The sequence below is a fragment of the Chiloscyllium punctatum genome, chromosome 2 (genome assembly GCF_047496795.1).
Source record: "Chiloscyllium punctatum isolate Juve2018m chromosome 2, sChiPun1.3, whole genome shotgun sequence".
Classification (NCBI taxonomy): Eukaryota; Metazoa; Chordata; class Chondrichthyes; order Orectolobiformes; family Hemiscylliidae; genus Chiloscyllium; species Chiloscyllium punctatum.
Window position 1 is genome coordinate 4,551,018 of NC_092740.1, and position 25,729 is coordinate 4,576,746.

Below are 25,729 nucleotides of genomic sequence, written 5' to 3' on the forward strand. Positions count from 1 at the left end.
CCATATACAGCGTATCATCCGCTGTCATTTCCGCCACCTTCAAACGGACCCCACCACCAGGGATATATTTCCCTCCCCTCCCCTATCAGCGTTCCGAAAAGACCACACCCTCCGTGACTCCCTCGTCAAGTCCACACCCCCTATCAACCCAACCTCCACTCCCGGCATCTTCCCCTGCAACCGCAAGAAATGCAAAACTTGCGCCCATACCGCCCCCCTTACTTCCCTCCAAGGCCCCAAGGGATCCTTCCATATCCGCCACAAATTCACCTGCATCTCCACACACATCATTTATTGCATCCGTTGCACCCGATGTGACCTCCTCTATATTGGGGAGACAGGCCGCCTACTTGCGGACCGTTTCAGAGAACACCTCTGGGACACCCGGACCAACCAACCCAACCACCCCGTGGGTCAACAATTCAACTCCCCCTCCCACTCCACCAAGGACATGCAGGTCCTTGGACTCCTCCATCGCCAGACCATAGCAACACGACGGTTGGAGGAAGAACGCCTCATCTTCCGCCTAGGAACCCTCCAACCACAAGGGATGAACTCAGATTTCTCCAGTTTCCTCATTTCCCCTCCCCCCACCTTATCTCAATCAAATCCCTCGAACTCAGCACTGCCTTCCTAACCTGCAATCTTCTTCATGACCTCTCCGCCCCCACCCCCACTCCAGCCTATCACCCTCACCTTGACCTCCTTCCACCTATCGCATTTCCAACACCCCTCCCCCAAGTCCCTCCTCCCTACCTTTTATCTTAGCCTGCTGGACACACTTTCCTCATTCCTGAAGAAGGGCTCATGCCCGAAACATCGATTCTCCTGCTCCTTGGATGCTGCCTGACCTGCTGCGCTTTTCCAGCAACACATTTTCAGCTAAAAGCCTTCTTCACTATCCTATCTACCTGAGACTCCACTTTCAAGGAACTATGAACCTGAACTCCAAGGTATCCTTGTTCGGTAACACTCCTATTAAGTGTAAAAGACCTGCCCTGATTTGCCTTTCGAAAATGCAGTACCTCACATTTATGTAAATTAAACTCTATCTCCCACTCCTCTGCCCATCTGATCAAGATCCCATTACACTCTGAGGTAACCTTCTTCCCTGTCCACCACATCTCCAATTTTGGTGTCATCTGCAAACTTACTACTACACCTCTTATTTATATCCAAATCGTTTATATAAATGACAAAAAGCAGTGGACCCAGCATTCATCCTTGTGGCACACCCTGGTCACAGGATGTCAGGTTGTGGTCCTCAGCTGGTCTTCTGGGAAGATGATAACACTCTCTGGTCCAGTCTGTCCACTAGGACCTCCACGTATTAACTAGATAAATGCAGCACCATTTTCTCCTTCACAAACATATTTGGAAGGACTGTCCATCACTGAGCATGGTAGCTTCAGAATGCTAGTGGTTATCCATGTGAGCAGTCATCTTTTAAACTATTGGGAAAGCCTGAGCCCCATGATGCCTTTTACCCTCTTCCTGAAAGGTTGGTTTAACTCTCTCAAGGAAGTTGCTTTTTTACACAATAACTGTCCTTACCTCCATCTGCAGTTTGATAATCTCGTTTTGTTTTTCCCTCTCCTGAGAGCATAGCTGCTTATTTAGGAGTTGAATCTCACTTTCCTTTTTGTCAATAATTTCCTTGAGTTCTGCCTCCTTTATTTCAACTGGCAAATATTGATACGGCAAAAATAGAGTTAGAAAAGATCATATAAAATTTAATAAACTGCAACTAACCAATAATATTTATAGATTTAGATTGTTCTTTATTTTTGTTTCATTAACTACAACAATGAAAAACAAATGGCGTTGAGAAAAAAGACAAATAAAGGGAGCCCAAAGTCTACATCTGGATGCAGAACACACTGAGGCTGTGATCAAATGGATTTCTCTGCAGTGATTTTGTCACACATTCTGCAGATTTTGCATCATTTCAAGTGCAGAAAGGATCAAAAGGAGATTTGACAAGTGTGGAAATACAGGTGAGTAAATGGTATGAAGAATGGGGGGGGGGGGTCAAGATATTTCACCCCAGGATCAATGGAAAAATGTACTTTTCAACTGTTCCTTGTAAACTGTTGCTTAAATGCTACACTGTATTAAGAATCAATTGCACTCAGAATTGTAATACTAATATGGAATCAACTTTGAACTACAGTGGAGTCAAAAGTCATTTCAATTTTAATTATCAATAATTTTCAGTCAGTGGTGAAGTCACTGTAATCAGCACTGACCTCAAGAAGAGTTGCCCATAGGGTTTCATAATCTCTTTTGTGAGAATATAAAGAAATAACATTTCACTGGAAATACATTGGTCTCTCAAGTCTGCTGAGCCATTCTGAACCATAGTTGATCATCTATCTCAATGTCATTTTCCTTGTCTATACTGAGGAACATAGAAATAAAGGATATAGGAGCAGGAATAGGTCATTTGTCCATTGATCCTTTTCACTATTCAACTAGAGCATGGCTAATCTCCTTCAATGTTATTTTCCCACATTATCACCATATTCCTTAATGTCTTTAATATCTAGAAATCCACTGATTTATATTTTGAACACAATCAATGTTTCTAGTCAGATTCCACAGCCATTTGGGGTGGAGAAATCCAAAGACGTTGAGTGAAGAAATTCGTCCTTATCACAATCCAAAATGGCTTGACTCCTACTCTGAGACTGTGTACCTAGGATCCAGGACTGCACCCTGCTGTCCCATGGGGGGAAACATCCTTTCTGCATCCTCTCTTACACACTTTAAGAATCAGTCAACAGGAAATTGCTAAATCCAAAAGAGGAAATGCTGGAAAATCTCAGCAGGTCTGGTAGCATCTGTAAGGAGAGAAAAGAGCTGACGTTTCGAGTCTAACTGACCGTTTGTCAAAGCTAAAAAATGGGATAAATAAGGAGGTATTTATATTAGGCTAAGAGAAGGTGAGTCATGGCTCCAGAAGCAAAGGTAGCAATAAAGAGGTGACAGTTCTCCAACCGTGGCTTCCCACCTACAGTTGTTGACAGGGCTCACGACAGCGTGTGGTCCATCTCCCGCTCCACGACCCTCACCCCCTCCCTCCCAGAACAAGGATCGGGTCCCTCTTGTTCTCACCTTTCACCCTACCAGCCTTCACATGCAAAGAATAATCCTCCGCCATTTTCGCCAACTCCAACACGACACCACTAAACACATCTTTCCTTCCCTCCCCCTGTCTGCATTCCGCAGAGATCGTTCCCTCCCTCCGGGACAACCTAGTCCACTCCTCCATCGCACCTAACACCTCTCCCATCACACACGGCACCTTCCCATGCAATCGCAAAAGGTGCAACACCTGCCCCTTTACCTCTTCCATGCTCACCATCCAAGGCCCCAAACACTCCTTTCAGATTAAGCAGCATTTCACTTGTACCTCTTTCAATTTGGTCTATTGCATTCGTTGCTCCCAATACGGTCTCCTTTATATCGGAGCCGACTTTGCTGAGTACCTTCGGTCTGTACACAATTAGGTCCCAGACCTTCCCGTGGCTTGACACTTCAACACACAATCCTGCTCCCATGCCCACATGTCTGTCCTTGGCCTGTTGCAATGTTCCAGTGAAGCTCAACACAAACTGGAGGAACAGCATCTCATCTCCTGACTAGGCACGTTACAGCCTGCCGGTCTTAACATTGAAATCAACAACTTCAGATGATTATCCCATCTCAACCCTTCTGTTTTCAATCAGCTCCATAATTTTATTTCATTTATTTTATTTATGTTTTTATATTTATTTCACTATTCTGTACCTCTTATTTCTTGATTGTCTCTCTTTCTCTCGCTCCCCACTCTCTCATCACCTTTTCCCTCTCCTCTTCCCTCTTTACTACCCTTCTCCATTTTGCCTCTGTTTCACCCATCCCCCACATATTTTGCTTCAGCCTTGGTCATTCACTGCTCCTAATCTCCCTATAATCTCTCTATGCACTGTCATTATCACCTGTTTATTGCTACCTTTGCTTCTGGAGCCATGACTCACCTTCTCTCAGCCTAGTATAAATACCTCCCTATTTCTTCCTTTTTTTAGCTTTGACAAAGGGTCAATTAGACTCGAAAAGTCAGCTCTTTTCTCTCCTTACAGATGCTGCAAGACCTGCTGAGATTTTCAAGCATTTTCTCTTTTGGTTTCAGATTCCAGCATCCGCAGTAATTTACTTTTATTTGGTCATTGCTAAGTGCTTGATACCACTGTTGATGACACCTTCGATCTTTTGACCAATGATTGAGAGTAGGTGTAAAGGGCAGCAACTGGATGGATGGAATGTATCCTGCATTTTAAATACAAAAGATAGCTGGACAACTTTCCACATTGCTGGATGCCATTGTTGTCGCTGTATTGGAACAGTAAATTGGCTGTGGGAAAGGCATATTCTGGAGCACAACACTTTGGTACAATTACTGGAATATTATTAGGGCCAATAGCCTTTTCTGTATCCAGTACCTTCGAGTGTTTCTTAATATCATGTGGAGTGAACTGAATTGGCTGAATACTGGCAATAGTGATGCTGGGGATCTCTAGAAGCTAAGATTTAGTATCTGCTCAGTACTTCTGACAAAATCTTCAACACATATCTTTCACACTGCTGTGGTGAGCTGCTTATTGTTCAATTGAGAGTGTGGTGCTAGAAAAGCACAGCAGGTCAGGCTCATCCGAGGAACAGGAGAATTGACGTTTCAGGCAGAAGCCTTCATCAGGAATGGGGCTTGTGGGCCCGGGATTACAGGATAAATGGGAGGGGGGTGGGGCTGAGTGAGGTAGCTGAGAACGCAACAAGTAGATGAAGGTGGGGGAGAAGGTGATAGGTCAGAGAGGAGGGTGGAACAGATAGATGGGAAAGACAATGGACAAGGCAAGAGGGTGGTGCCGAGTTGGAGGCTTGGGACTGGGATATGGTGAGGGGAGGGGAAATGATGAAACGGTTGAAATCCATGTTGACACTGTGTAGTTGCAGGGTCCCAAAGCAGAAGATGAGGCATTCTTCCTCCAAGCATTGGGTGGTTAGGGTTTGGCAATGGAGGAGGCCCAGGACCTGCACAGGGGAGTGGAAGGGGGAGTTGAACTGTTCAGCCACGGAACAGTGGGGTTGGTTGGTGCAGATGTCCCAGAGATGTTCTCTGAAACAATCCGCAAGGTGGTACCCTGTCTCCCAATATACAGGAGATGTCATTGAGTGCAATGGATACAGTAGATGATAGTTGTGGAGGTAAAGGTAAATTTCTGTCAGATGTGAAAGGATCCTTTGGGGCCTTGGATTGAGGTAAGGAAGGGAGGTGTGGGTGCAGGTTTTGTACTTCCAGCAGTGGCAGGGGAAGGTGCCAGGAGTTGGGTGAGGGCTGGTGAGGGGGGCATGGATCTGACAAGGGAGTCCCGCAGGGAATGGTCTCTCTGGAACTTTGATACGGGTGGGAAGGGTAGTATATCCCTAGTGGTGGGGTCTATTTACAAACCACTTGAGATATATTTCCCTCCCCACCCTTATCAGCCATACCCCCACCAGCCCTCACCCCATTTCCAGCACCCTGATGTGGTCTCCTCTACATTGGGGAGATAGGATGCCACCTTGCGAATCGTTTCAGAGAATATCTCTGGGACAAATGCACCAAGCAACCCCATTGCCCTGTGGCTGAAGACTTCAACTGTCCCTCTCATGCCACCGAGGACATGCAGGTTCTGGGCCTCCTCCATTGCCAAACCCTAACCACCTGATGCCTGGAGGAAGAACGCCTCATCTTCCATGTTGGAACTCTGCAACCAAATGGGATTAATGTGGATTTCACCAGTTTCCTCATTTCCTGCATCCCCCACCTTATCCCAGTCTCATGCCTCCAACTAGGCACCACCCTCTTGACCTGTCCATCGTCTTTCCCATTTATCCACTCCACCCTTCTCTCCGAACTACCACATTCTCCTCCAACTTCACCTACCCATTGCATTCTTAGTTACCTTCCCGCCAGCCAAACCCCCTTCCATTTATCTCTCAACCCCCGGCCCACAACCCTCATTCCTGATAAAGGGCTTATGTCGATTCTCCCGCTTCTCGGATGCTGCCTGACCTGCTGTGCCATACTCTTGACTTTGAGCTCCAGCATCTACAGTTCTCACTTTCTCCTGCTTATCATTGAGGATGGGAATACTTGTGGATCGTGTCTCCACTGAGATGTTTAATTGTCCATCATCATTTACAATAGATGTAGCAGAAGCTAGGATTGGATTTGTTGATTGTGGCATCACTTAGACCTGTCTATTGCTTGGTGCTTGACTTATTGTATCAGGAACACTTCAACAAAGGCCTGAAAAACTATGACAAACATCCTGGCTTTGTGTTTGTGCTAAATGGCACAGACAGCAGCAATATGATCTTAGTATCGCTGGCTCAGGTGTTCACAGTGTCGCACTGAATTTAGGATCTCATCTCAACATAGAACATAGAACAATACAGCACAGAACAGGCCCTTCGACCCACGACGTTGTGCCGAATTTCTAACCTAGATTAAGCACCCATCCATGTACCTATCCAAATGCCGCTTAAAGGTCGCCAATGATTCTGACTCTACCACTCCCACGGGCAGCGCATTCCATGCCCCCACCACTCTCTGGCTAAAGAACCCACCCCTGACATCTCCCCTATACCTTCCACCCTTCACCTTAAATTTATGTCCGCTTGTAACACTCTGTTGTACCCGGGGAAAAAGTTTCTGACTGTCTATCTATTCCTCTGATCATCTTATAAACCTCGATCAAGTCACCCCTCATCCTTCGCCGTTCCAACGAGAAAAGGCCGAGAACTCTCAACCTATCCTCGTACGACCTATTCTCCATTCCAGGCAACATCCTGGTAAATCTTCTCTTCACCCTCTCCAAAGCTTCCACATCTTTCCTAAAGTGAGGCGACCAGAACTGCACACAGTACTCCAACTGTGGCCTAACCAAAGTCCTGTACAGCTGCAACATCACTTCACGACTCTTGAATTCAATCCCTCTGCTAATGAACGATAATACTCCATAGGCCTTCTTACAAACTCTATCCACCTGAGTTGCAACTTTCAAAGATCTATGTACATAGACCCCAAGATCCCTCTGTTCCTCCACCTGACTAAGAACCCTACCATTAACCCTGTATTCTGCATTCTTATTTATTCTTCCAAAATGGACAACCTCACACTTGGCAGGGTTGAACTCCATCTGCCACTCCTCAGCCCAGCTCTGCATCATATCTAAGTCCCTTTGAAAACGACAAATGCCCTCCTCACTGTCCACAACTCCACCTATCTTCGTATCATCTGCAAATTTACTGACCCACCCTTCGACTCCCTCATCTAAGTCATTAATAAAAATTACAAACAGCAGAGGACTCAGAACTGATCCCTGCGGAACTCCACTTGTAACTGGGCTCCAGGCTGAATATTTACCATCTACCACCACTCTCTGACTTCGACCGGTTAGCCAGTTTTCTATCCAATTGGCCAAATTTCCCTCTATCCCATGCCTCCTGACTTTCCGCATAAGCCTATCATGGGGAACCTTATCAAATGCCTTACTAAAATCCATGTACACTACATCCACTGCTCTACCCTCATCCACATGCTTGGTCACCTCCTCGAAGAATTCAATAAGACTTGTAAAGCAAGACCTACCCTTCACAAATCCGTGCTGGCTGTCCCTAATCAAGCAGTGTCTTTCCAGATACTCATAAATCCTATCCCTCAGTACCCTTTCCATTACTTTGCCTACCACAGAAGTAAGACTAACTGGCCTGTAATTCCCGGGGTTATCCCTATTCCCTTTTTTGAACAGGGGCACAACATTCGCTACTCTCCAGTCCCCTGGTACCACCCCCGTTGCCAGTGAAGACGAGAAGATCATTGCCAACGGTACTGCAATTTCCTCTCTTGCTTCCCACATAATCCTAGGATATATCCCGTCAGGCCCGGGGGACTTGTCTATCCTCAAGTTGTTCAAAATGTCCAACACATCTTCCTTCCTAACAAGTATCTCTTCTAGCTTAACAGTCCGTTTCACACTCTCCTATTCAACAATGCGGTCCCTCTCGTTCGTAAATACTGAAGAGAAGTACTCATCCAAGACCTCTCCTATCTCTTCCGACTCAATACACAGTCTCCCACTACTGTCCTTGATCGGACCTACCCTCGTTCTCGTCATTCTCAGGTTTCTCACATACACATAAAATGCCTTGGGGTTATCCTTGATCCTATCCGCCAAGAATTTTTCATGCCCTCTCTTAGCTCTCCTAATCCCTTTCTTCAGGTCCCTTCTGGCTATCCTGTATCCCTCCACTGCTCTGTCTGAACCCTGTTTCCTCAACCTTATGTAAGCCTCCTTCTTCCTCTTTACTAGACATTCAACCTCCCTCATCAACCAAGGCTCCCTCACACGACCATTTCTTTCCTGCCTGATAGGTACATACATATCAAGGACACGTCGTATCTGCTCTTTGAAAAAGTTCCACATTTCCACCACATCCTTCCCTGACAGCCTATGCTCCCAATGTATGCTCCTCAAATCCTGTCTTACAGCATCGTAATTTCCCTTCCCCCAATTGGAAAATCTACCTTGTTGTGCGCACCTATCTCTCTCCATAACCAAGGTGAAAGTCACAGAATTGTGGTCACCATCACCAAAATGTTCACCCACTAACAAGCCCACCACTTGTCCCGGTTCATTACCGAGTACCAAATCCAATATGGCCTCCCCTCTGGTTGGACAATCTACATACTGCATTAGAAAAGCTTCCTGGACAAACTGCACAAACACCACCCCATCCAATCTACTTGATCTAAAGAGCTTCCAATCAATATTTGGGAAGTTGAAGTCGCCCATGACTACGACCCTGTGGCTTCTGCACCTTTCCAAAATCTGTTTCCCAATCTGTTTCTCCACATCTCTGCTGCTATTGGGGGGCCTATAGTAAACACCCAACAAGGTGACTGCACCTTTCCTATTTCTGACTTCAGCCCATACTACCTCCAGAGGCAGATCCCCCTCAAACTTCCTTTCTGCAGCCGTTATACCATTTCTAATTAGCAATGCCACCCCCCCTCCTTTTTTACCACCCTCCCTAATCTTACTGAAACATCTGTAACCAGGAACCTCCAACAGCCATTCCTGTCCCTCATCTATCCACGTTTCCGTGATGGCCACAACATCGTAGTCCCAGGTACCGATCCACGCCTTAAGTTCACCCACCTTATTTCTGATACTCCTTGCGTTGAAGTATACGCACTTGAGCCCATCTCTGTGTCCGCAAGTAGTCCCTGTCAGTGCTACCTCCTCCACAGCCTCCCTACAGTCTTGGGCATCCTGACACACAGCTAGCTTACTTGCTGGACTACAAGTCCGGATCCCATCCCCCTGCCAAATTAGTTTAAACCCCCCCGAAGAGTGCTAGCAAACCTACCCCCCAGGATATTGGTGCCCTTCTGGTTCAGGTGCAACCCGTCCTGTTTGTACAGGTCCCACCTTCCCCAGAATGCAGTCCAATTGTCCAAATATCTGAAGCCCTCCCTCCTACACCATCCTTGCAGCCACGTGTTCAACTGCACTCTCTCCCTATTCTTTGCCTCACTGTCACGTGGCACCGGCAACAACCCAGAGATGATGACTCTGTCTGTCCTAGCTTTTAGCTTCCAGCCTAACTCCCTGAGCTCTTGAATGACCTCTCCACCCCTCTTCCTACCTATGTCGTTGGTGCCAATGTGTACCACGACTTCTGGCTGCACACCCTCCCCCTTAAGTATTCTGAAGACACGGTCCGAGACGTCTCGGACCCTAGCACCCGGGAGGCAACAAACCATCCGAGAGTCTCGCCCATGTCCACAGAACCGCCTGTCCGTCCCTCTAACTAGAGAGTCCCCTATAACTAGCGCTCTCCTCCTCTCCCCCTTTCCCTTCTGAGTCTCAGAGCCACAGACCCCTTCACTGCAGCTTACACCTGCAAGGCTGTCCCCCCCCCCCAACAGTTTCCAAAGCTGTATACTTATTTTTTAGGGGAACGACCACAGGGGAACCCTGCACTGCCTGCTTCTTCCCCTTCCCACCTCTAACTGTTACCCAGCTACCTCTGTTCTCCGGCGTAACTATGTCCCTGTAGCTTCTATCAATCACCCTCTCAGCCTCTCGAATAATCCTCAGTTCATCCAACTCCAGTTCCAGTTCCCTAACCCGTTCGGTGAGGAGCAGGATCTGACTGCATTTCCTGCAGACGAAGTCGGCAGGAGTATCGGTGGTCACCCCTACCTCAAACATCCTGCAGGAGGGACATTCCACCACCTGCGCTGCCATGACTGTACACTTTGTCTCCAAAAACAAGAATACTGAGTCAATAACACTGAGTCACTTACCTGTGGACTTTAAAGTTAGGTTAGAGGAGGCCCTACGAAAGTAGGACCTGGGGTCTAGAACACACCCACTCAAATACTAATCACTTACCTTCCCTCCCAGCTATGCGCTCCAACCTCACTTCCGCCCAGCTCACGCGGCTGCTCCCACTCAAATGACCGTTGGTGATTAAAGGGTGAGTATTTATACTCACTGTTCTCCTTCCCGGCTGCCCCTCTGTTTGCCGTCACTTCCTCTGCTGCTCCCGCTCTTTCTGTGAAGAGAGAGAAAAAAAACACCGCTGCCCGCTACAGATAAGTAATTTTAAAACAAACCGTCTTACCTTAGCTGTAGTCTCCCGGGTTCGCTTTTACTCGGCCGCTGCTCCCACTCAACTTACTGCGTGCCAATGAACTCAGATTGGGGAGAGGCCATACCATGCACATGTGGGCAGGAATCTACTCAATTCTCCCATTTGATGACACACCAGCAAGTTAGAACATAAAACACAGAACCATACAGAGCAGAACAGGCCCTTCGGCCCTTGATGTTCCACCGACCTGTGAACTAATTTAAGCCCATCCTCCTACACTATCCCATCCTCCTACACTGTCTGGGCGGCACGGTGGCACAGTGGTTAGCACTGCTGCCTCACAGCGCCAGAGACCCGGGTTCAATTCCCACCTCAGGCGACTGACTGTGTGGAGTTTGCACGTTCTCCCTGTGTCTGCGTGGGTTTCCTCCGGGTGCTCCGGTTTCCTCCCACAGTCCAAAGATGTGCAGGTCAGGTGAATTGGCCATGCTAAATTGCCCATAGTGTTAGGTAAGGGGTAGATGTAGGGGTATGGGTGGGTTACGCTTCGGCGGGGCGGTGTGGACTTGTTGGGCCGAAGGGCCTGTTTCCACACTGTAAGTAATCTAATCTAATCTAAGTAATCTAATCTAATCTAATCATCCATATGCTTATCCAAGGACTGTTTAAATGCCCCTAATGTGGCTGAGTTAACTACATTGGCAGGCAGGACATTCCGTACCCTTATCACTCTCTGAGTAAAGAACCTGCCTCTGACATCTGTCTTAAATCTATCACCCCTCAATTTGAAGCTATGCCCCCTCGTATAAGCCAACATTATCATCCTAGGAAAAAGACTCTCACTGTCCACTCTATCTTATCCTCTGATCATCTTGTCTGTCTCAATCAAATCCCCTCTTAGCCTTCTTCTCTCCAATGAGAACAGACCCAAGTCCCTCAGCCTTTCCTCATAAGACCTTCCCTCCAGAACAGGCAACATCTTGATAAATCTCCTCTGCACCTTTTCCCATGTTTCTACATCCTTCCCGAAATATGGGGACCAGAACTGTACATAATACTCCAAGAGAGGCCGCACTAGCATTTTGTACATTTGCAGCATGACATTACATCTCCGGTATTCAATCCCTCTACCAATAAAACCTAACACACCGTATGCCTTCTTAACAGCAACCTGGGTGGCACTTTCAGGGACCTATGGTCTCCAAGATCTCTCTGCACATCCACACTACCAAGAATCTTTCCATTGACGCAGTATTCTGCCTTCCTGTTATTCTTCCCAAAGTGAATCACCTTACATTTATCTGCATTGAACTCTATTTGCCACCTGTCAGCTCAATTCTGCAGTTTATCCAAGTCCCCCTGCAACCTGTAACATTCTTCCACACTGTCCACCAGTCCATTGACTTTAGTGTCATCTGTAAACTTACTAAACCATCTACTTATGCCTGCATCCAAGTCATTTATAAAAATGACAAACAGCAGTGTTCCCAAAACAGATCCTTGTAGCACAGCACTAGTAACCAGACTCCAGGCTGAATATTTTCCATCAACCACCACTCACTGTCTTCTTACAGAAAGCCAGTTTCTAATCTAAACTGCTAAATCGCCCTCAAATCCATGCTCCACATTTTATCCAAAAGTCTACCACGTGGAACCTTATCAAATGCTTTAGTGAAGACCATGTACACTATGTCAACTGCCCTATCCTCATCTACATGCTTGGTCACCTTCTCAAAAAACTCATAAGCTGCCCTTGGCGAAACCATGTTGATTATTTCCAATCAAATTGTTGTTTGCTAGATGATTATAATCGTTCCAAAACCTTTCGTACAAAAGATGTAAGGCTCACTGGTCTATAATTATCTGGGTCATCTCCTGCCTTTCTTGAACAAGGGCACAACATTTGCAATCCTCCAGTCCTCAGGTACTAAACTTGCAGACAATGATGACTCAAAGATCAAGGCCAAAGGCTCCACCGTCTCCTCCCTAGCTTCCCAGAGAATCCTTGGATAAATCCCATCTGGCCCAGTATCTCACCAACTTTCCCACCTTCTAGAATTGATAACACCTCCTCCTTCCTAACCTCAATCCTTTCTAGTCTAATAGCCCATATCTCAGTGTTCTCCTATGCAACATTCTCCTTTTCCTGAGTGAAAACAGATGAGAAATATTTGTTTAGTACCTCTCCAATCTCCACAAGGTCCATCAATGCTGCAAGCTCACCTACCTTATTCTGGATACACCTGGCATTGAAGTAGACACACTTCAAACCAGCTTGCTGTCTGCCAGCACACTCCTGTGACAGTGAAATCCTGTCCATGTCCTCCCTACTCACATCCTCCTTTGCATAAGTGAAATCCAAGATTTGGATTTTTCTTTTAATTTCATTGCAGAGGGGGCAGTACGTTAGGTCCTTGGTGTACTGGCCTCTACAGTGCAGAAACAAAGTGTCAGCTCTCAGACGCCTCTTCCTATTCTCACCCTGGATCACGACCCCACCATTCAACCACCAGGTGATTATGTCTACAATGGTCATTAATATCATTTCAGCTGGTGATCTTCCCCCAGCTGCCTGCAAGCTCACAGTCCCCTAACCCTACACAGCCCACTTCTATCTCCTTCTCAAAATCCAAAAAAGGAAGGCACGACAGACCCATTGTTTCTGCCTGCTTCTGCCCCACAGAACTCATCTCTTCCTACCTTGGTTTGATTTTTTTCTCCCTTTATCTGGCCTCTACCCATTGACATTTAAGATTCTTCTGAAGCTTTATGTCATTTTCAGAATTTCCAGTGCGTGGGTCCTCTTCTTTACCATGGACATTCTGTCCATCAAAATGACTTTGAGCTTCCTGTTGCCTACCACTGCAATACACCACCATGCTCCCTGGCCAACATCTCTATCTCAGGCTTGATGAAGTGTTCCAGTGAAGCTCAGTGCAAACTGGAAGAATAGTACATCATTTTCTGCTCAGGGACTCTGCAGCTTTCGGGACTCAATATCGAGTTCAATAATTTTAGGGCCTGAGCACCTTACCCCAATTCCTTAAACCAATTCCCACATACCAGGCTTTGTCATCACAATGGCTCTTGCCACAATCAACCCACTGTCAGTTACTAATGGTCCCCATTAGCAGCTACTGATTCCCCAGGATAATCTTTACCCATTCCTTTGCCTGTCCAACTGCTATTCTTTCTCTCTGGGCTTCATCTCCACGTGTCATTCCTCCTCCAACGTACACCCCATCTTCAGGAATATATATCAATCTTTTCCAAGCTACAATCAGTTCTAAAGAAGAGTCACTGGACCCGAAATGTTAACTCTACTTCCTCTCCACGGATTTTGCCAGACTTGTTGAATTTCTTCAGCAATTTCTGTTCTTGTTTCAGATAGGGCTGTGTTCACAGGGGAGTGTTTCTGTTGACAGTAACAAACCTCACCCCAGTTACAATTGTCATTATTCTGGACAAATGTCAAATATAGCAACCTTGTGTTTTAAAAAAGATAGGCCTCTTAGGATTCATTTGAGCGACAATTTCTTCACTCAGAGTTGTAGAAAATAAAGAAAAGTCAGAGAAACTGAAGAAAAGTGGGCTCTGATTGGTCTAGTATCTGTGAACAGAGCAACTCAAGCCTTAGTTTCATTGAAAAGGCTGGAGAAATTCCTTTTGGTTGTCATTTTTGAGGTTATGTAAGTGTCTTGGGTGATACTTCCCTGCATTCTCAATTACAACATCTTGGCCAATCAGAATCCACTTACCAACCATCACCAAGCTGTTTTGTGTGTAGTTTAATTTAAATAGTTTCCCCTTTAAAATTAGGTATTCTTGCCTCTGTCCTGATGAGTGCACAATAATCTTCAACAGCATCTCTTTTGCCATCAACTTAGTTCTGCGTGACCAAATTTCTCCATATGTAAATACTCAAAAGAACTGGTCAATACTGATTGTCTTTAAACATAAAATTTCTTAAACTTATTTTTAAAAATATTTGTAGTGTTTATTAATGTTTCTTTAATGTTTATGCCATTAAGGTATTTATCCCTATTTTGTTAAAATGGTTTACCAATGTCTACCAATATGCTAAGCAATGTTGCTTTGCTTGTGGCTGTCTGCAACAATTGAGTCGGTAGCTGTCCCCTTTAAAGTACCACTAAAAGTTTAAATGTACTTAGCAATGAGATGCACAGGTGAGGCAGAAAAACAAGAATCATTGATGTTAGTCATTTGATTCATTTGCCCATTAAAATCAATTGTAGGAATGCTTTGGGTTGTTGAAGTTACGAATCTTGACCTTTCTGTCTCTTGGTAACAGTACACCAAATACTCACATTTTCTGCTCAGGTCTTGTTGAATCTTGATACATCCCATCTTGTGCTCCTGTTCCATTTTTTTCATCTCTAACAACAGCTTCTCAATATGATTTTTCTGCTCCTGCAAACATATTGTGATGATCCCCATCATTCTTTGAGCATAGGGATCACATTTCACAACCTGCCAAAATAGGTTCTGTTGGAGGCAGCATGTAAATATGATGTTGCTATCTCATTGCCTTGGTTGATGCATAGGATCAATCAGCTCTGAAGCTGCAGCTGCCTCAGATTCGAGTTAAATTTTGCAACATTGCAGGCTAACAATATTTGTTACTGCTCATTGTAACACAATTGTTCTTCTCATACTGACCTGATACACTATAAGTGCGCTGGTAAGCTCAGTTGTCTGGATGGATTATTTACAATGAAGTTCAATTCCAGCACCAGCTGAGGCTACTGTAAAGTTCCCAACTTCTCAACCTCACTCTTCACCTTAGGCATAGGAACTCTCAGGTTAAATTACCACCAGTCATCTCCAATAAAAGAGGAGCCTGATAGTCTGCTCGGATGATGGTAATTTTATCTTTACATTCTGGTTCTTCACATATTTGGGAATTTATGTTGTGAAATGCACTGATGAATTGGGCCATCTGTGGCCTGAGAAAGAAAGGAGATCAACAAGACTTATCTCTCGTGTGGGACTGGAAAAAGTGATCAATTTTGCTACCAACTTCAATCTTGGGCTCTCAACTTCACCTGATCCATCTTTGACTCCTCACTTCCTCTCCTTCAGGGGTAGGTTGGTCACCGATATGCATTACAAATCCATCGATTCCCACAGTTACCTCGACTATACATGCTCACACCCTGCTTCATGTAAGAACTCCATTCCACTCTTCCAATTTCTCTGTCTCTGTTGCATTTGTTCTGATGATGCCATCTTTCACATGGGGGCATCAGACACCTTCACCTTTTCCCTCAATCGAGGATTCCCTGTGACCGTGGTTGACAGGCCATCAGCTGTGTCTAACCCATTTCTCACACTTCTACTCTCACTCCCTCCCTGCCACAACCGTGATAGGAACCCCAACTCTTCTCTTTTCACCCCACCAGCCTGTGCATGCAAAGTATCATTATCCACCATTTCCAACACCTCCAGCAGGGTGTCATCACCAGTCATATATTCTCTTCCATTACAAACCCACCGACTCCCACAGTCGCCATGGTTATACATTCTCACAAAGCATTCTGAAGGCTTATTGGACTGGAATGTCAACTCAGTTTTATCTCCACAGATGCTGCGAGACCTGCTGAGTTTCTCCATCAAATTCTGTTTTTATTTCCCTCTACTCCCTTATCAGCATTCTGCAGATATTGTTTCCTTCGGGACACCCTGGTTCACTCCTTCACCTGTCAGCACAGAGGCAGGGCATCCCTCAATCAGGACAACTGGTGCCTGAATGGCAGACTTGACATAGGGCAAGGGCATGTCTGCTGGAAGCCAGCCACTGCCCTTGTTTTCAGTGCTCCCTCTTCCTGCGATCCAGTAAAGAATGTGGCTTTTATTTTTATGTACTTTTGATTGTGGACTGAAATGAGAAAAGGCATGTTTTAAAATCTAAGGATTGTGCATATGATTATTGAACATTTTAAAAGCAAAGTACCTGACATTTGGTGTTAAGCGCTGTTTTTATACTGCTTTTTGTTCAATCATAGAATCCCTACAGTATGGAAGGAGGCCATTTGGCCCATCAGATCCACACTGACCCTCCAAACAGCATCCTACCCAGACCCACCCTATCCCTGTAATGCTGCAATTCCCATGGTTAACTCGCCCATCCTGTGCATCCCTGGACAGTATGAACAATTTAGCATGGTCAATGTACATAACCTGCATATCTTTGGACTTTGGGAGGAAACTCACGCAGATACAGGGAGATTGTGCAATCTCCACACGGACAGTTGCCCAATTGAGTCCAAGTCCCTAGCGCTGTGAAGTAGCAGTGCTAACTACTGAGCCACTATGCCATCCCAAGATCACTGCAGACAATGTGGGCGGCATGGTGGCACAGTGGTTAGCACTGCTACCTCACAGCACCAGAGATCCAGGTTCAGTTCCCGCCTTAGGCGACTCTCTGTGTGGAGTTTGCATGTTCTCCCCGTGTCTGCGTGGGTTTGCTCCGGTTTCCTCCCACACTTCAAAGATGTGCAGGTCAGGTGATTTGGCCATGCTAAATTGCCCGTAGTGTTAGGTAAGGGGTAGATGTAGGAGTATGGGTGGGTTGCGCTTCGGCGGGTGCGGTGTGGACTTGTTGGGCCGAAGGGCCTGTTTCCACACTGTAAGTAATCTAATCTAAACGTGGAGCAAAGAGATTTTTTTAATGGAAATTTGGCTGGCAACAAGTAGTGGATTGGTTTGTGGAATGGTGACCAGAAGTGCTTGCCAACAGGTATGTAATTGGCTTCCAGACAGATGAATAGCTTGTGCACATGAATGTTTGGTCAGAAGCTATAGGCCACCGAAAAGGAAAGAGCTGCCCTTTACTCTGCTTTAAAAAGCATCTCAAACCTGAAGAAACCCTGACGGGCATAGTGGCTCAGGGGTTAGCACATGGTGCCAGGGACCCATTTTTAACTCTAGCCTCGGGCAAGTGTCTGTGTGGAGTTTGCACATTCTCCCCAAGCTGCATGGGCTTGCTCTGGTTTTCTCCCACAATCCAAAAGTGTGCAGGTTAGGTGGAATGGCCATACTAAATTGCCCATAATGTCCAGGGATGTGCAGGCTAGGTGGATTTGCCATGGGAAATTAGGATTATAGGGTATCGTAGGGTGGGTTTAGGTGGAATGTTCTTCAGAAGGCCTATATGGGCTCAACGGGCCAAATGGCCTGTTTCCATACTGTAGGGATTCGATGAAACCTCTCTTCAGTTACTCTAACCTGCGGCTTTTCACAAATATGTCAGAGACTTTTTAAGTGTGAACCAATCATCTCAAATCTCCTGCAAGAATGTGAAAGTTCCTGGAGAAGACTGTTCCAGGAACAAAAGGGTGCTGACAAGCCAAAAGGATTATCTTAGGGAATGCTATGGACAGGGACCATTGGACTATCCTCCCAGTCTTTCTTTCCATCCATGACATTTAAATTTCCTTTGTGTCTGACTGCAGCTGACTGTATGGGTATGTAGGGGGAGTTTTATAAAGGGATTAGAGTATTAGTAAATAGAATTACAGAACATGGAACATAGAACATTACAGCGCAGTACAGGCCCTTCGACCCTTGATGTTGCGCCGCCCTGTCATACTAATCTGAAGAGGTAAAAACAATGACTGCAGATGCTGGAAAGCAAATACTGGATTAGTGGTGCTGGAAGAGCACAGCAGTTCAGGCAGCATCCAACGAGCAGCGAAATCGACGTTTCGGGCAAAAGCCCTTCATCAGGAATACTAATCTGAAGCCCATCCCACCTACACTATTCCATGTACGCCCATTTGCCTGTCCAATGACGACTTAAATGCACTTAAACTTGGTGAATCTACTACCGATGCAGGCAAAGCATTCCATAGACATACTACTCTCTGAGTAATGAAACTATGTCTGACATCTGTCTTATACCTATCTCCCCTCACTTTAAAGTTGTGTCCCCTCGTGTTTGCCATCCGCATACTTGGAAAAGGCTCTCCCTGTCCACCCTATCTAACCCTCTGATTATCTTGTATGTCTCTATTAAGTCACCTCTCAACCTTCTTCTCTCTAACGAGAACAGCCTCAAGGCACTCAGCCTTTCCTTGTAAGACATTCCTTCCATACCAGATAACATCCTAGTAAATCTCCTCTGCACCCTTTCCAAAGCTTCCACATCCTTCTTATAATGCGGTGACCAGAACTGTACACAATACTCCAAGTGTGGCTGCACCAGAGCTTTGAACAGCTACAGCATAACCTCCTGGTTCCAGAACTCAATCCCTCTATTAATAAAGGCCAAAACACTGTATGCCTTCTTAACAACCCTGTCAATCTGGGTGGCAACTTTCAGGGATCTGTATACATGGACACCGAGATCTCTCTGCTCATCTACACTCCCAAGAATCTTACCATTAGCCCAGTACTTTGCATTCTGATTACTTCGTCCAAAGTGTATCACCTCACACTTGTCCACATTAAACTCCATTTGCCACCTCTCAGCCCAGCTCTCCAACCTATCTATGTCTCTCTGCAACCTACTACATCCTTCGTCACCGACCATTGTGTCGTCTGCAAATTTACTAACCCACCCTTCTAAGCCCTCATCCAGGTCATTTATAAAAATTATGTAACAGTGATTCATAATTGTTTATCTGTAGCTGAAATCCACTTATCCATAAAATATACTAATTCTTACTAAGTACTGAAATGTGATCTGTGCTTTCTTTCAAACGTCATCTAAAATAAAATGGGGAATCTTGTGTACTTTAACAACCCTCAATCTTAGAAAAACATTCCAAGTCACTTGTCTGACCGCTTGATACATAAAAACTGTGGATTCAAGAGCAGATCAGAGGCTAGAAATACTGAGGCGAGTAACTCAACCTCCTGGCTCCCCAGAGCCTTTCCACCATCTACAAGGCACAAATCAGGAATGTGATTGATTACTCCCCACTTGCCAGAATGAGTGTGGCTTCTACAGCACTCAAGAAATTTGACATCATCCAGGACAAAGCAGTGCACTTTGATTGGCACCACAATCATAAAAATTCACTCCTTTCACCACTGACGTTCAGTAACAGGGCCTCCATTCCTGATGAAGGGCTTTTGCCTGAAACATTGATTTTCCTGCTCCTCGGATGCTGCCTGACCTGCTGTGCTCAGCACTACTCTGATCTAAACTCTGGTTTCCAGCATCTGCAGTCCTCACTTTTGCCTAGATGACCCTCAGGGCTGAGCTTAAGGTCAGTCTATATCTAATCATTTAGCTGTAAAAACATATAATAAATGTCCTAGTTCAAAGTTCTACGGGCCTACTTCATGGTCTTTTAATAGCTTATAATTAGACCCAAACATAATAACTGGCAACGAGCTTGAGTCATGGCCCGTCAACTGTATACAACCACCATTTTTGGAAGGAAGGAGGAAATCGAATATAGCCTGGACTTTGAAAACTGTGGGATTCGAGAAATAGCAAGGTCACCTTGCTGGGAGACAGACCAAAATGTTGAGGGAAGCAGTTGCGAGGGGACTCAGGCTGCATTCGACGCCGTGAAGAAGCGTACTCACCAGAGAGCTGGCAGAGGGCAGTGGTCATGAGGAGACTCAGGCTGCAGCCGATGGCTGTAAAGGGGATTACTTAGCTGGGAACTTACTGAAATCATCGGAGAGAGTATTCACTGAGGGGACTCGGGCTGAAAGCAGCTACCGGCTACCTAGACTCAAATGGCAGGCCAATATGGATGATTAACGAAGAGACAGTTGGTTGGATTTTGTACACTGAACATTTTAATGCATACTTGAAGTGGCTGATAGTACTGGTTTTCTTGAGTATCATTCATGGCCTTTGTGATTCTAAGAAATCTGGTGCAACAAGAGAAACCAATGCAAAAGACCTATAAAGAACAATGTGAAGTGTTGGAAAGTCATTTTGCACTAAAGCCACTGATTATCATGGAAGGTTCTATTGTTATAAATGGATTCAACATGAAGGAGAGTCCATCACCCATTTCATGGCAAAAGTGAGGACAGCAGATGCTGGAGATGTCAGTCGAGTGTGTGGTTCTGGAAAAGCACAGTAGGTCAGGCAGCATCCGAGGAGCAGGAAAATTGATATTTTGGTCAAAACAGGGCATCCTGATGAAGGGCTTTTGCCTGAAACGTAGATTTTCCTGCTCCTTGGATGCTGCCTGACTTGCTGTGCTTTTCCAGCACCACACTCTCAACCCCATCACCCAATTCATGCTGGCCTTAAAGAGGTTAGCGGAACATTGTGAATTTGGACGTTTCCTCCAGAATGTCTTGCGGGACTAGATGGATTGTGACCTCCGACATGAAGTCATTCAATGGAAGCTACAAACAAAGAGAGACCTGGATTTCAAGGCAGCTTTTGAAATCACTACCTTGATAGAGTTGGCAGCCAGTTAAACAACACAGTTGGTTGTCAGTGCCGAGGTGTATAAGGTAAGTGAAAACTCAGCAGAATGTGGTACCAACCACAGAATGCTGCCAATCTGGCAAATTTGGCTACAAGGAGCCCAGTGCTGAAAATGTAAGCGAGTGGGTCATATTACCTGAAATTGCCGGTTACACCTAAACAAGAGAAGGAGAGTCAAAAACAAACAGTCCTGAGTATGAGGCATAAGGTATTTGCCACCAGCCAGAGGGTAGACAGTGAGTTTGCTTAAGAAGCGCAAGGACCAGAGCCAGCAGGGTTTGGAATAAACATTATGTCAATCAAAGAGAAACTGATTGTTTCTGGTTTCTTTCAAATTTAGAGGGCAGACAGTGCAGATGAAAGTGAATATGGGTGCCGTGGTGTCCCTGATTCCTGAATCAGTAGTTATGAGCACTATCATCAAAGCCTGTCAAGGTTACACTATGGACAAACACAGAACAAGTGATGCCACTGAAGGGCTATGAACTGATGAAAGTACAATTTCAGGGACCAGAGGACAGAACTGCCACTTTATGTAGTAAAAGGCAAATGCACTGCATTGTCTGGATGTTCCTGACTGCAAAACATAAAGTTGAATTAGAGTGTTGTTAATAGACTGGCAGACTCAAACGTGTTTGCAGGAGATCCTGGACAAGTATAAAGATGTCTTCAAGGAAACCCAGGGTGAAATTGAAGGAGTGGAAATTAAAATACAGCTGAAGCTGGAAGCTTTCAATGAGTCTGAAGGCACATCCCATACCATTCACCATCCTGCCTAAAGTAGAAGCGGAACTGGAATTGCTGGAGAATCTAGGAGTGCTGTGACTAGTAACCACCAGTGAATGGACCATTCCATCTTTCTGGTCTTAAAAACAGATAACATTTGTGATGACTTTAAGATCACAGTCAATCCTGTCCTGAGTGTGGATCAATATCAACTTCCAATCATAGAATACCTACTAAGTGGGCTGGTATTGAGAAAGAAAATGTGGGAAAGATAAAAATGGATCTGTCGCAAGCCTACTTGTAGATGGGGTCAGGAAGGAGTTTCAGCCGCCGCTTATGATAATCACACGGGATTTTTCTGCCTCAAACAACTCCCTTTTGCTGGCTCTGATCCTGAGGGCCTTGGATCAAATTTTAAGTGGATTGCTAGGAGTCCATTGTTACCTTGATGATATTTTGATCACTGGTTTTTTTGAAGAGGTACATTTTTAGAAATCTAGAAGGAAACCCTAAAAAAAGGTTGCAGCAGCCTACAAGTGAAAAGGGCCAAATGTGAGTTTATTAGGGACTCCATTGAATACCTGGGCTGTGTAATTGATGGCAAGGTGCCCAAGAAGATAGAGGCTATCATGAAGGCTCGTAGACCAGAGAATACATCTCAACTGAGATTGATCTCAAAATTCAGAGCTGGATCAGATGGAACCAGTGTTGTCATAGGTCTCTGTCCCAGGAGGAAACAGCAGCCACATTATAGGATGATAGCAGCCAATCAGTCAGGGAGCATCTGCTGAATGGAATGAGCTTTCAAGGCCCGAAGATAACACCATGAGTTTAGGAGACAAACTTCTAGAAACTGTCATCCCTAAGAGACTAATGTCTATGTAGACTGCAATAAGGTTTGGTTGGCAGGGGAGCCGGGGGTGGTGGGAAGAGGTGGTGGTGGTAGCAAGGTGGTTGTGGAGTGGTCATTCCATGTTTTCTGTGCTTTTGCAAATATGTCTGACTATGTTGCCTACTACTGCTAAAATATATACAATAATATTTACAACTGTTGTGTATTTGTTCACTGGGAGCTCTTGAAATAAAGGGGGAGGGTTGTTTTGTATGCAGTTGAGGTGCATGCTGCCCCTTTATAAGATTGGGTCAGAAGATTGGTTCTGCCGAATTTTCAACTCTCTTGATCCTCAGATGCTGCCTGAACTGCTGTGCTGTTTCCAGTGCCATGCTTTATCAACTGTGACTCGCCAGCATCTGCAGTCCTCACTTCCTCCTAGTTACTCCGGAACTGAGCACAGCAGTACCCCCAACAAATCTGAAGGCACAGTTATTTGGCCCTGAAGTGCCTCCACCCTGTTCTGAGGTCCTGTCTTAACTGCAAAGTTTCTTGAGTGCAAATAATTGTAGACTGAACTTACAGTCCCTCTTGTGCCAAAATTCCATAATCCTGCTCTTTGATTCTATTCCCCCTCTTACAGTCATAGAGTCAGAGAGCTGTATAACATGGAAGCAGACCTTCAGTCCAACTCATCCATGCCGACCAGATTTCCTAAATTAATCTAGTCCCATTTGCCAGCATTTGACCTATATCCCTCTAAACCCTTCTTATTCACACACCCATCCAAATGCCATTAATGTTGTAATTGTACCAGCCTCTACTTTTGGACTCCCCTATCTTGGGAAAATGACCTTGGCTATTCATCCTATCCATCTCTTTTATGATTTTATTATCTTCTGTAACGCCACCCCTCAGCTTACGATGCTCCAGGAAAAATACCCCTGGCCTAGTCACCACTTCCTTTGGCAGCTCATTCTTTACACGTACAACCCTCTGTATGAAAAAGTTGCCTGTTTAGCCTCTCCCTTCAACCCTGTCAACATCCTTGTAAATCTTTTCTGAACCCTTTCAAATTTCACAACATCCTTCCTATAGGAAGGACACCAGAATTGAATGCAGTATTTCAAAAGTGGCCTAATCAATGTCCTATGCAGCTGCAAAATGGCCTTCCAACTCCTACATTCAATGCATGTGGGCGGCACTGTGGGTCAATGGTTAGCACTGCTGCCTCACAGTGCCAGAGACCCAGGTTTGGTTCCACCCTTGGGCGACTGTCTGTGTGGAGTTTGCACATTCTCCCCGTTTCTGCATGGGTTTCCTTCCACAATCCAAAGACGTGCAGGTTCGGAGAACTGGCCATGCTAAATTGCCCGTGGCGTTCAGGGATATGTAGGTTAGGTGCATCAATCAGGGGTAAATGTAGAGTAATAGGGGAATGAGTCTGGGTGGGATACTCTTTGGAGGGTTGGTGTGGACTTGTTGGGCCAAAGGGACTGTTTCCACACTGTAGGAACAACATTGCCCAGGAAGGGCAGCATGGTGGCTCAGTGGTTAGCACTGGTGCCTCACAGCACCAGGGTCCCAGGTTCGATTCCGGCCTTGGGTGATTGTCTGTGTGGAGTTTGCACATTCTCCCCGTGTCTGCGTGGGTTTCCTCCAGGTGCTCCGGTTTTCTCCCACAGTCCAAAGGTGTGCAGGTCAGGTGAATTGGCCATGCTAAGATGCCCACAGTGTTAGGTGCATTGGTTAGAGTGAAATGGGTCTGGATCGGTTACTCTTCGGAGGGTCGGTGTGGACTGGTTGGGCCAAAGGGCCTGTTTCCACACTGTAGGGAATCAAAAAAGGACCTTATCACTTAGTATATAAGTTCTGCTCTGATCTGCCTTTCCAAAATGCAGCATCAAACATTTATCTAAATTAAACTCCATCTGCCACTCCTCAGGCCTTCGGCCCATCTCTTCAAGGTTGCGTTGTTCAGAGGTAACCTTCTTTGCAATCCACGACACAACCAAATTTGGTGTCATCTACAAACTTACTCACCACACCTCCTCTGTTCACAACCAAATCATTTATATAAACAACAAAAAGCAATGGATCCTTCTGGCACACCACGGGTCACAGGCCGCCAATCCAAAAAGAAACTCTCTACCACCACCCACTGTCTCCAACCTTTGAACCAGCTCTGTATTCAGACGGCTAGTTCTCTCTGTATTCCATATGTTTAACCTTGTTAACTAGTCTACCATGCGGAACCTTGTCCAATGCTTTACTTCACTCATTGAAACACAGTTGTCTATGTATACATGTAAATAAACATAGAAACTTAGAACTTACAACTTGGGAAAGGACTTTTTGGCCAGTTATGGTCACTTCATATTTCTGTTTGCTTTCTATGCAAACAAAAATAATAGCCACCCATTCTAGTTGCACATCCTTTATCCCTTTTTGAAAGTACTGAAATTGCCATTATGACATATACGCAAAATAAGTGAATGGCTCTGTACTGAAAACTAGTGAGGTTTTAAGACAGGTTGTCATTCTGTGTAGTAGTTAGTGTTCCAACATGAAAATATGGGATCATGAGACATTGAGAGCACTCAGTTCCTTGAGCCTACTTCAGTATTCCAGATTATACGTTGTTTGAGATGGATTCTCCACATCAGCTGGGAGCACAGGTGTACTAACATCAGTGTCCTTGAAGTAGTACCAACATCAACAAACCAATTCCTCTGGGCTAGCCATGTGTGTAGGATGCCTGAACTCCAATGGCCAAATCTTTTCCCAGCTCAAGGAAGGCACTTGAACAATAGGAAGACAATGGAAGTGTTTCAAAGACTCTATGAAGACTCATCTCAAGAAATGCAACATATAAATCAATGCCTGGGAAATCCTTGCTCAGAAGAAACTGACTTGATGAAACCTCCTGTACTAACGGGCACAATTCTTCAAGAACACCTGTTGACAAAAGGAAATACAGAAAAAGAGCCTGAGAAAAGAATGTCATCCATTTCGAGACCAATGACCAATTCTTCTTCCTGGAAACACCA

The 25,729-nt window shown here is 45.3% G+C and overlaps 1 protein-coding gene across 1 annotated transcript in view; it reads right to left on the reverse strand.

The window, feature by feature from the left end:
• Window positions 1-25,729, reverse strand: part of LOC140493663 (coiled-coil domain-containing protein 152) — an 86,654-nt gene that overhangs the window by 30,743 nt on the left and 30,182 nt on the right. Inside the window, exons 5-6 of the mRNA XM_072592367.1 lie at window positions 15,021-15,123; window positions 1,555-1,682 (exon numbers count right to left, since the gene is read on the reverse strand). Coding sequence (XP_072448468.1) covers window positions 1,555-1,682; window positions 15,021-15,123 — 231 coding nt within the window. The remainder of the gene's footprint in view (window positions 1-1,554; window positions 1,683-15,020; window positions 15,124-25,729) is intronic.